Source organism: Neodiprion fabricii, chromosome 1 (assembly GCF_021155785.1).
Source record: "Neodiprion fabricii isolate iyNeoFabr1 chromosome 1, iyNeoFabr1.1, whole genome shotgun sequence".
In the NCBI taxonomy this organism is placed as follows: Eukaryota; Metazoa; Arthropoda; class Insecta; order Hymenoptera; family Diprionidae; genus Neodiprion; species Neodiprion fabricii.
The window spans coordinates 35,189,360-35,201,863 of NC_060239.1; the positions used below are offsets into that span (position 1 = coordinate 35,189,360).

The 12,504-nt window shown below is 32.5% G+C and overlaps 2 protein-coding genes and 1 long non-coding RNA gene across 3 annotated transcripts; 1 reads left to right on the plus strand and 2 right to left on the minus strand.

Moving 5' to 3' along the window:
• Positions 1-274: 274 nt before the first annotated feature.
• On the minus strand, positions 275-3,934 carry LOC124179826 (eukaryotic translation initiation factor 3 subunit J). Its single transcript, XM_046564605.1, has 6 exons — positions 3,780-3,934; positions 3,582-3,664; positions 3,122-3,235; positions 2,750-2,888; positions 1,157-1,321; positions 275-1,076 (listed from the first exon to the last, which is right to left on the minus strand). The coding sequence occupies exons 1-6, from the start codon at positions 3,793-3,795 to the stop codon at positions 880-882; spliced, it is 714 nt and encodes a 237-aa protein (XP_046420561.1). The 5' UTR covers positions 3,796-3,934; the 3' UTR covers positions 275-879.
• A 2,126-nt stretch (positions 3,935-6,060) lies between these two features.
• On the plus strand, positions 6,061-9,140 carry LOC124188013 (microspherule protein 1). The gene is made up of 6 exons (XM_046580273.1): positions 6,061-6,440; positions 6,515-6,887; positions 7,069-7,269; positions 7,357-7,776; positions 7,911-8,126; positions 8,589-9,140. The coding sequence occupies exons 1-6, from the start codon at positions 6,322-6,324 to the stop codon at positions 8,676-8,678; spliced, it is 1,419 nt and encodes a 472-aa protein (XP_046436229.1). The 5' UTR covers positions 6,061-6,321; the 3' UTR covers positions 8,679-9,140.
• On the minus strand, positions 7,834-12,474 carry LOC124188014. Its single transcript, XR_006872218.1, has 2 exons — positions 9,566-12,474; positions 7,834-8,085 (listed from the first exon to the last, which is right to left on the minus strand). It is a non-coding gene; the product is annotated as an uncharacterized LOC124188014 (long non-coding RNA).
• Positions 12,475-12,504: the final 30 nt, after the last annotated feature.

Genomic DNA, 12,504 nt, shown 5'->3' on the forward strand with positions numbered 1-12,504 from the left:
TCAGATAGGACAAAAAATTCAAGGCTTCTTAGCCCTCAGGAAACGTCAAATCCATTTTGGTTCCTCAAAATAATGACGACTCCTTTTTTTGTTTACAGTCACACATTCGACTTGTGGAACATGTTTATTTCTGACACCACATCAAATTCACAGTGCTGAAAAATTGATTGTCTGAGATTCAACGTAAGAGAACTGGATGATAAATGTTGTAGGGTTTATCAAGTGTAATCGAAGTAAATTTTTCTGGTAATAAACAGCAAATGACGTTTCAACATTCGCATTTCAGTGATCCTTTATTACTTAATATATTCTTTTTAAAATCAACTTTGATTTATCAACCAATACGCACAATGTAAGTAGTTGTTATTAGTTATACAAAATTTATTAACATTGATTATTGCATTGCATGAAGAACTGCGGGTAGGAGAACAGACGTAAGTAATAGTTTTAATAGTATTTGAAATTGAATTAAAGTAGCGTGGTAACAATCAACTCATGGCTCTAAATTGTCATTTCTTTAATTTAGAGCAATTCTTAATATTCAAAGTTATCTAACTATATAGATGTTTAAATTTGATATTGTAAAATCTGCACTAAACTGGCTGAATAGAAATAGCCACTGAACCAAAAAAAAATAATGACAACAAACTCTGGTTTCGATGTGATTTAATAATAATATTCAACATGTATAATAACGGGCATGGATCTACATGCCTTACAATCGTCATGTATTAGTACATTCATGTTGGAGCTGCATGTTTTTAGTTTTTTTGGCTGTCACTTTCTTACATTTTGTATAATAAATCTATTTTTTGTCTGTTTCCATGTATGCAGATTGTTGTTTTGTAACAGTAACTGACTTTCACTTACATCTCGGCGCTACATAAAATCATTAAATTCGTCATCAAAACCATAATCGCCATATTCATTTAGATGTGAATTATCACCCTCGACTCGTAGTTTTGCTTTGCCTTTACCCTTGTTCTTCTTACCCTTATCCCCTTTTTCAATCTTTTGTTTTTCGATAGCTAAATTTTCAATTGTCGTTTTCACTTTTTTCAAACTTGTCGAAGACACTGCAACAATTTTAATTTCAATTAAAAAAGAGTGCATATGATTGAGAAAGATAATATTCCATAAAGAGTAAGATACTAACAATTTACGGCAATGTTTTTAATGAACTCTTCGGCGAACGTGGTAAACTCAGCATGCTTGTTGAATTGGTTTATTTTCTTTAAAAGTGCTTCACTGAACTGGTCGAAATCTTCTTTTGTGTCAGGTGTCATAGAGTCAAGTCCTGTAGCAGCTTCAGGGTTCACACCTTAACATAAAAACGTGAGTTTTATAATAAATTAGATAACACTGGTAACTTGACAACAGCACATATAAATTTTTGACCTGTATCTTCAATTTTCGTGATAGCATTTTCGTTCCATCTTATACTTCTACCCAATCCAGTTAATAAGTAATGAGAAAATAATTTTAAGTTTCACAAGTGTATAAATACCTGATGGAACCTAAAACGGTTGTTATTAATTTAAAATAGAAGTTTCTTGTTATTGTTTAATACTTTCGCATTTTCGTTTTTAAAGATTTTAAGATAAACAAAAATTTGTGTAGCTAGAAGCCATACAATCTTCACCACACACCTTTAAAATGAGATACAAATAAGGAATACATTATCGAACAGCTCATCAGGAACAATACAGGAGATTAAAAACAGTATGCAAGGATGTATAAAGACTGACGTGGACACAACAGTTTGTTTGTGCAAAATATCAATTTTATTAAAATACATAACATTATTAAATTTCATTGTATTAAAATTGGTAATAAATCGTATGGATTTCGTTCATCTCTGGTACAGTTCCTGACAATTATAGGTTCATTAATGTAGCATTTCGAAACTTAATGTTGTTAGATAAAAAAAAAATTAACGTTACTTTCACTTAATATTTTATTAATCTTAGGTGGAAATGTTTACGTGGTTACTTTCATCCTTAATACTGCGCTTTTCTACGTATGTTCAAGCAATGAAAAATAATGCAAAACGTATTCAGAATCACTAATTAAATTAGACTTCATCATTTTAACTTGAAATTTCAAGAAAGAACTACTTCGAAACAAAGAATCTGATTTATGATTAAGTTTATAGACTAATTTGATACAATTTCGTCAAGTTCATTGGCTCAGAATTCTATACCCCTCGAAAATCTATCACAATGTCTTAAGCTTGCCTAATCTCGCGGTAACCACACATGAGTCAAAGTATATCGAAAGAATTAAGCATCAGTCAAATTTGAATAATTGAGAATTTGAATCAGCTTCATCAATTATCTCAGGATTGAATTAAGTTTTATGTTATTAACGAAATATCGCCTCAAGGTTAATTCTAGTATTAAATTAATTACGGTATATTTCATTGTTATACGTTCACCAGAATTCATACGTGTCGGGGTTGTTGTAAGAATGTTTCGGTAAAAAAAAAAATATCTGTAGCAACACCAGAAAACTAAAATTATGTGCAACAGATAAATTTAATATCAATAAAAATAAAATTCCACAAATCTGACAATAATCTGAGATACAGCAGATTCGAATACAGGTAAAAATTAAAAGTGATAGATAGTACAAGTGGATTAATAATAATTATTATGATTGTGAGAATATTTGATAGCAGGGGAGAATTGTTATTTTTTTTCACTTTTTTGTGGTTTACGGGGGCTAAAGTCAACAAGGTTTGACAAACCAAATGTTTCCATGGCTAGTCGAAGATCCGCTTCTTCCTGAAGCCTCTGACGTCTCAACATTTCCGCTCTCCTTTCCTCAGGTGTTAAGGCCTCTTCCTTTTCCTTCGCCTTTCTTTCTGCTTCTTCTCGCGTCTTTTTCTAGATGTGAAGAAAATGATTTGTTTAAAATACTTTGTATCGTTTGATTGATACTCCCAATAGAGAATTTAAATACAGGATTCATCTACTATATCAGAAATATTTCTCAACAATCCTGTAAGATTTCAGTCAATTAAACCGATTAGCAAAGTTACTGTAGTGAATCTTTTATTAAGCGACTATGAATGAAAATAAAATAAGTACAATCATTTTTTAGTAATGGAGACGCTGACCTCACGCTCCTCGATTTTATCGGCCAATGTTTTTTTAGGTTTTGCTTTAGCCTTTGGCACCTCAGCAGCCTTTTCTACATCTTTTTTTTCCTCTTCCACATCTTCCCAACTATCCTAATAACGTCAATAAATATTAAGCAATTAAGTATGCGTCAATGAGATTATTGACACGAAGTGGTAATGGAAATGGGAAAGAAAAAAATATCATGTCAAAGACTTTGGAATAATATACACATCTTTTGAGAAAATGATGTTTAAAGAGTAAAAGTGAATACATATTGATTTATTTGACACGGACAAGATAGGTCGTCAATTTTCATAGAGAAGAGACACTCAAAAATTCCATGTGGTAATTAGGACAAGGTTATGAAAACTTGGTGGTGAAACATATGGAGGCAGAATGAAATTAATGAGAGTATTCGAATGTTTGTTAACTGAATATCACATTGTACTTCGATACCTTAACGTCTTCCTCTTCATCTTCGCCTTCCCATTTATTGGACCTCATTGCGAGGTCGAATTTGGCCTCAACATTATCCGCGTCTGCAATATGATACGATACGAAACGAGTTGTCAAAAATTAAGCCGAATCACGAGAAATTCATTTCCTTTGATCAAATGTATCGGCACAGAATATTTAATAATTTAAAATACATACCCCACTCGTCATCCATGATCTTGATTTTTATGAAATATCACTCAAATAGTCGGAAAAACCGTGCACGCAACAAAAATCAACGAGCCACGGCGGTGCACGGCGGGCCTTGTCCTTAATCTCATGGGGCGAATGATTCAACTGTTTTCCGTTGCAGCTCTGGCTGTCCATTCGTCCTCTAAAAACTTGGACAAAGAGAAAGAGTATAGTACGGAGTGGAAGTTGACCGGATACAGTAAAAGAAGCGCCTCTACTGTCTCAAAACCCTAACTATTCTATCTCTTCTCTCTCTCTCTTTCTCTCTCTCTTTCTCTCTCTCTCTCTCTCTCTCTCTCTCTCGCTAATTCTTCTATGACCTATCGAGAATAGCGTGGCTGAGAAAAATTTTGAAAAATATACTAATGTATTCTCTGTGTAATACAACTTTGTGATTAAAATGGGGTTACGGTGTTTCGTGAAAGGTTGTAGAAAGAATAAGAGAGTTAACTAAGAGCACTCTTTTTTCCAACCGCCAAAAAACCCAAAAATGTAAGTATTACATCTGTAACATTTACGATGCAATATTGAAAAATGAGGTTATTTGGTGACGTCATTTCTGTTTTCTATTCTCAAACTAGTATTATTTCTGTATTTTCGTGTTGCAGTAGTATTTCAGATTAACTAAGTCAAGTAAAAAAATAAAATGTTATGGTTTGGTACCTCATATGAAACAATGTTTGCTAAATTTGTAGCATTTGAGTAGGGATTAATTATTATTTTGCATAAAGAATTTCTAGAATAAAACATGCCGAAAAAGTCCGACAATAATGTAAAGAAAATGACCAAATTTTGCAGACCAAAGCAACCAAAATCAGACTAATTAACAGCAATATATTTAAGTAGTTATAATCAACTAATTACAAAGTAATTGAATATCCAAAACTGAGACGAGATTTTTGTCAGTTACAGTTTTGTGTCAATATCTTACATCCCAAGAGCAATAACAAAAAATATATTTTCATATACATATACATACATTATAGTGATTTAGTAACCTCTACAATGTTTTATTCTATATCTTGACGATTATACATAAATCTTGGAATTTATAACTTATTAATTGCGTTAAATAATCTAACATTTATTTTATATAATACATTCAGGGTTAACGATTTAAAATAAAATAAAATGATATATATTTCATTGAAAGTCTGAAATTCTCGTAACAGTAAAAAAAGCAATATTTCTATATAAATAAACGTCTCAGTCTGTGTTCAATAATTTATATTATGTTATATTTTTATGATGTAATAGTGTATGAAATAGTCTCCAATTTCATCAAGTGCCATTTTAGTTAAACAATTTTGAATTCACATCGTAAATATGCCATATACATCTCTATATAAATATGTAAAATGTTTGTATACAGTGCAATAAAATGAGATCTAAATAATACGAAAAATATTTGTATTGTTGATATTAATTTGTTATTTAATTGGATTATAAATTCTAGATCTGAGATTTGAATTTTAGCGTTACATTCGACATTAGTTATGTCCGTTATGTCACTGATACTTCAGAGGGCGCAGAAGTTCGTATACGGAAAATTACATTGCTGTTTTATGCCAGCTCCACACTCCACTGTACTCTCACGTGGAGAGGGTCACGTTTTCATTGTGTTTCGGAGACTGGAAAACCCGATTTGACTATAAATCGGTTTTTTTTTCTAACGGAATCCTTTGTCACCTTTGTTGGTCGTTTGCTGGTCGGTCAAAGCAAATTTCCAACTTTAGACAATCAATTGCTTTATTATGAATGTGAGAAGAATTTTTATTTGAGGCCCATGTGAGATTTATAGTGTTGACACCGCTGACTGACATACCGACAATGATATTCTGCCCTTTTCTCTTCCTGCGTTAGAACGAGATAATGGATGTAACGATATCGACAAAACACTCCAGCATCGTCTCCGTTTACCGACAAATAGATAATTTATATGTCTCCATTTTAACCTTCTCCCTTTCTGGATTATAAACGGTGATGTTGATATATTAGGTTGATTATTCGGATTCAATCGTAATATTAATAGTATCCTTTCAATCATATTTTAGTGTATTTCTTTAGCTTTATGAATAAATAAAACGTATGTATGTACCTAATTGCGTGACTAGCACACAGATGGTAATTATTCTGTTAATTTTTAGGGAAGTTTGCTTCAGATTCGGTAGAGGGCACTAAGGCGCCGTAAAATGATAAATTATAGTATGTGCTATGTTCTACCATTGGCTCAAATCCATGACGTAAAACTAATGAAGCAACCACGCACAATAACAACAGAACGTGACTGTGTACCGTCAACTTTGATTAAAACTAAGTTATAAAGAGATCAGTGTTTTATTCAAACGGGTCAATTAATTACTGAGTTTTGTGACTACTTCAAATTTTTTTTTACAACCAATAAATCAAATCACGAACTGAATTTTTGGCTTTGCATTCGTCGATCCGTAGTGCATACACACTTCACTTGAATATTCGTTGCAAGTTTATTTTTCTACAATAATCAGCGATGGATATCTCGTCTTCTTCGAATATTAATGTTTCTGGTATTTCGCATGATACTGATGGATTTTTAACCCTTCCCGTAGAATCTCCAAATTCTGACGCTTTAGGAATAAAACGCAGAAGGTACGGTACCCTGTGAACACTAAAATTTGGTTAATAACTTCAAACTTGTATTGTTACCACGTATTCAATTACAGTTCTTCACGGACGATAAAACGTCGAAAATTTGACGACGAATTGGTTGAAACCACATTCAATCTCCAACCTCCTACAGCAGCAACAAAATCTAATTCACGATCAAGAACTGTATCTATGTCTGGTGGACCGCTAGATCTGTTGCCATCGCCTACGCTACCTAGTCCCATTCCAATCCCAGCAACAATAACCCAGTCAGACAGATGTAATCGACGTCCTAGTAGGCCCAGTGGTTCTACAGGTCCTGGTAGAAAAAATAAGAAGAACAAAAACCATCCACATTCAATTAACGCAACCAAAGACTTAGGCAGATGGAAACCAACGGATGATTTGGCTTTGATAACTGGTGTTCAGCAGACAAATGATTTGAGAATGGTATATATATATATATATATATATATATGACAAATATATATGACAAATATATGACAAATATAAAACTGCTCATAAACAATTCCTAGCAGTTTGAAAAAATGTTGTTCCGTATTGTTTATCCAAATGTATTGTGGTTTACGAAAAGACACATTTTAAGATTGTTTTTGAAATTTTTTCTCAGGTCCATCGAGGCACCAAGTTTTCTTGCCGTTTCACATTACAGGAAATACAGCAACGGTGGTATGCACTGTTATATGACAGTGCGGTGTCTAGAGTGGCTGTTCAAGCAATGCGTAATTTGCATCCAGAATTAATTGCCACAGTTCAAGCTAGGACACTTTACAGCAAAGCCGAAGAAGATCTTTTGGGAACAGTGAAATCTGTACAGTACCCACATAAGAATACAAAAAACAATTTTATTCATTGTATTCGTTCATTCAATAAATTTGTCCGCCTCATTTTTTCACAGAGTTCTCAACCAACGTTGGAAACGTTTCAGGAACTTTTAGAAGTAAATGCTCAAACATTCTACCCTGCACGAACAGCCAAAGCTTTGATGGCACATTGGCAGCTTATGAAACAGTATCACTTATTACCCGATCAAACAGTTCAAAGTTTGCCCCGTGGTGAGCACGTGTTGAATTTCTCTGACGCAGAAGATATGATAAACGATTCTGAACTTGTTGAACAAAAGGATGAAATGATCGATGCAGAATTAGCCATGGCCGACAGAAAAAATAAAAAAGAGATCCGAATGTTGGAAAATGAGCTTGGTAGATGGCAAGTCCTTGTCGATAGTGTGACGGGCATCAACCCTCCAGATTTTGATAATCAAACTTTAGCCATATTAAGAGGAAGGCTCGTTAGATATCTTATGAGATCGCGAGAGGTGAGGAAAGGAATCGCTTTACAGTACATATTTTATGTACATAGAATACCTTGGCAATTGGTTTTCAAATCATTGGTTTTTTATTGCACACACATTTTTTTAAACATGTAAGAACAGTATTTTAATTTTTGAAGATCACTGTGGGTCGTTCAACAAAGGATCACAGCGTTGATGTTGATTTAACCTTAGAAGGTCCAGCCTGGAAAGTATCCAGACGTCAGGGCACCATACGTTTGAGAAACAATGGTGATTTCTTTCTATCTTCTGAAGGAAAGAGGCCAATTTTTGTTGATAGCAGACCTATTTTAGCTGGGAATAAAATGAAGCTTAATAATAATAGCGTTGTAGAGGTAAGTGATTTTTAATTAAAGGTGTTCTGAGGGAAAGTGAACTTTTGCGTGCACTTGTGTTAAGTGACAGCCGTTCACTTTACACGAAATTATATATACACGAATACCGTTATGCTCAGAAATTGACACTTTATACACTATTTTTTATGCACATTGAGCCGAAAAGAACTTATTTTCATAAAACTTATAGGTCATCAATTATGTCAAAATCGCTTTGATGACAAAATTGACGGATTTATGTAGTTGGACATTACATGCATGATGACATTTTTGCGATTGTGTAAAAATGCGGAACATAGTTTTTGATAGATAATAAATTATGATATTTATATCTTGTAAAGTTGGTTTATCATTTTTGACAGAATATTCAATAATTGTGTAGATAACGTGTAGATAAATATTGTATTGTACCGACTATATTTATTTTTTTACTCAACTATTCTAGTGAATAATTTGTTACAGATTGCAGGCCTGCGTTTCATATTTTTGATAAACCAAGAATTGATATCCGTAATACGTCAAGAGGCTGCTAAATTAAACCTAAACCCTTAAATGAGACAAAAAGTAAAGCGTGCACGACTAAGAATCGACATAATTGGAATCTCACAAGCTTATTAATCCGAAAAATTCGCATGCTGAAGTACAGAACTCGAGTGATTCGATAGAAATATCTTTCCTAGTGAATTCTATATCTAAAATAGGGTTTCAAGTGAATATTCCAAAGGGCTTTTAGTGCGTGGATAAGTGACGATGTGTGTGATTCCAAGTGAAACTTTCACTCACTTGAAGAAAATGAAAAAATTCGTAAAAACCTGAATATGGTTTTTGGGTATATACGGTAATTAGAAAATCTGTAGACTAGTTATAGAAACCAAGTAATTTTCGGCAAATCTTTACGTTGTTGAAAAAAGAGATTCCGTCACATATAGTTATTAGGGAACAACATATGACGTATAATTACAAATGCATCACTCTTTCTCCAATCACAGTGAATAAAGATGTGTGTTACTTTGATTAAGATTTATTATTACACCCTTTTTATTTAGGTACAGTTTTTTTGGGTACATTTCGAATGCCAAAGGCTGTAAAGACAGCGAGTAATACCGGTGGATATTTTATCATTGATATTACAAACACCTTGCTACCTATGAGGGATTGATGATAATCGATAGTTTTAATTTATTTCGTGAGATGGCGTTAGTAGTGGTATTTGTGTTCAACATGGCGTGCGTGTTGTCGCAAGTGATTTTGATAGCCAGGTGAGCTCGCGTTTTTTTCCTATAATTTAGTGATTACGAAGCATTGTTAGTTGTTGCAAATATACGAAATCAGTGAATGAAAGTGACATTATCGTATAAATGGAGATGTTAAACCAATGATCACTACGTGAGTATTGTTTATTATGTTAAATATGTCAAGGAAGGGGGCAGACGGTCTACCTGGCAAGGTGCATTCATCGCAGGTATTACGATATATGCAGTACGAGTATATTCTCTACGACACAGGTCCACACGCAACGTTATTTCGAGACCTTTTTCATTCTTGATCGGCGAGTTGTTTCCAAGCCACGTTGTTGATCCAACTACAGCACATCCTCCGATTATTGTTTACCTTCATTTCGACCTGTTCCTAAATTCGTTAGATATTATCACTCGCCTTTTATCGTACTTATTCGAGAAGCCTTAGTGCTCGACTTTGCTGATCACTATTGTGAAAATTAGTTATTTCTTATTTTTTTTTTTTCACGAATCTATTAATTTCAAATTCATTTAATTGATTCTTTGCATGCATATCACTCGCACCAGTATCTTTTCTGTATGAAAATATCTTTGAAGATTACAAATATTAAACACTTGCAGAGTTAATTTTTTATCACACGTTTCACCATTAACACTAATACAAATTGTATCGCGGCTTGGTTTCTTTTCAATAAAAACAACGATTTGGCAATCGATGGTTCCATTAAATATTTAGTTTTTCGTCCTCTTATTTTTACTATGCGAAACAAAGGGCCTGAATGTTGTTTTTATATTTTCTCTTAATTTGTTGTTTTCGATAAGCCCATCAACAACATTCAAATGCACAAATGTATTACTCACGTAGTATTATAATGTGAAATATTTACGCATTCTGAGAAAAAGTAGGTGCATATATACCTATCTCTTATCAGTCTTGATATATTTATCTACCCTTTATGCTTATTATTTGAAAAGTAGTAAAAAAAGAAGAAGAGAAAGAAGAAAACGAAAATGTGTAATGTTTCATGTGTCACATTCACTGGACTATCTACAATGAATAACACGTAAAATACAAATCACAACTGTTGAATTACTAATTCTAAGTAAGAGTACATGCTGGTATTGCTGTATAATATAAATACATATATGCGTGGCAAAATATTAAACTGATTTAGCACAATCTTCACACAATTGGTCGAACACCTTCGTTTAATATGCTTGTGTAGCAAATAATCGCAACTGGAATTCGAAAACAATTCGATCGAATGATTTAAATTTGTTTTGTTTTGGTTAATAAAATATATTATTACAATATAGGTGGCCAAAAGTATTTTTCTGCAACTATTACATCTTTACATGATTGAAAATTTTTGATATTAAACAATTTAACGATTACTATACCCTTTATAATATATGTAAGATCATTAGACCTAATCACCAATTAACTCGTATAGTTTTTCGCTACTATAGAGCTCCAAGACGACTGACATGAATATGATTCTTGAATCAAATCTTTATTTCTACGATTAATTTTGCTTATCTTGAAACATAGCGGCACAACACAACTGATTTGCTTATCGACAGTATAATAACTTTTTTGCATTCTCACAAATTTATTACTATATACGTATTACTTATACTACCAACAATGCCCATACACGATGATATGAAAACGAATTAATTCTATTTCAATTGTACTGAATTTGTTTGAATTGGAGTGTATTTGGAAAGTTTCACGATTCTCATACCTTATCACAGATTTTGATGGGTTTCGTTATCTCTGTACGAACTTGACGATTACTTAATTCCTCAGATCTGTTATTTTTTATCCTATGACCTTCAGTGTGTATTTTCATCGTTTACCAAATGATGAATATTTGAGCTGTGTAATCAGAACTGTTGTGTAATTTATAACTGGGAGAAAATACCACTTCCTTACTCAGCCAGGCAAAGATATTTACATTTTAGATCGTTGTACGCTTTATTGTTGTCAGTACATCGGTATTGGTAGGCATAATGTCAAACTTGGGTCAAAATTGATATCTATTATCACTTCTTTTTTTAATACACAGTCAAACTTTACTTCACTTTCATCATTCTGACTATTTGAATACTGTAGAATATACGATACTCTATTACTTCCTGCTCTAACCGGTGTCGCAATAATGATACGGATACTGGTATACAAAATGCAATGCATTTACAAAACATTTTGGTTTCATTTTCCTATCGAAGCAAATATTTTCTGTGTAAATTTGTTTACTCGAAAGAATTATTTTCTTGTTCACCTATTTGGTCATTCACAACTGTTGAATTTAATTCCATACATTATGTTCGATCACGAGAACTAATTAATCACTACGTTTCATTATTATACTATTATTAACTATTGCATATTATTAGAATACATTATTGGTATATACCAAGATTAAATTATTCAGAATGGAAAACTTCATTAATAAACTGAGTATCAACTAAATCAATAAAGTATTATTGACAAACTAAAAAAACTGTGAATACCTTAAATGACATCAAAATAATCAATGATATTCACAAGAAGATGATGCACCTTGCCGATACATCCTTGTAAAATATTAGAATTACACACTTCATAATGGCATATGGGATTCAAGTTCGTTTAAAATTTTAGATTCATTCTGTTTTTGTTAAGTATTTTTTATTAATTCATTGTGCTTCTGGTGTTAGCTCTGACCTACAACATGTATGTTTGTACCATCTGAAATATGTAATCTACATATAAAATATGCAAGAAACACCTCAATCTACATTTCAATTATGAATGGATGATTTCTATAAGCGTTTTTTGGAACTAAATTCTGAAAATTTTCCCAAGTGGGATTTACTTTACTCTTCAGATTACTCAATTAATGATATGAATAATTTAGTTAATACTATGTTCAGTATAACACTGATTTTTTTAAATACCCAGTCTTCTCAGGTTTTTTCCTATATTCTAGGTTGAATTAACCCAATCGCAAAAATTATAAAGATTGTCAATTTAATTTATCTGAATTATTTAAAACGCGATGTAGTATATATGTATTTCAGGTAAGTAGAAGTTTTATTTATTTTTTTAGGAATACACAACATTTGAATTCATCAATGGCAGCTTGAAAGAT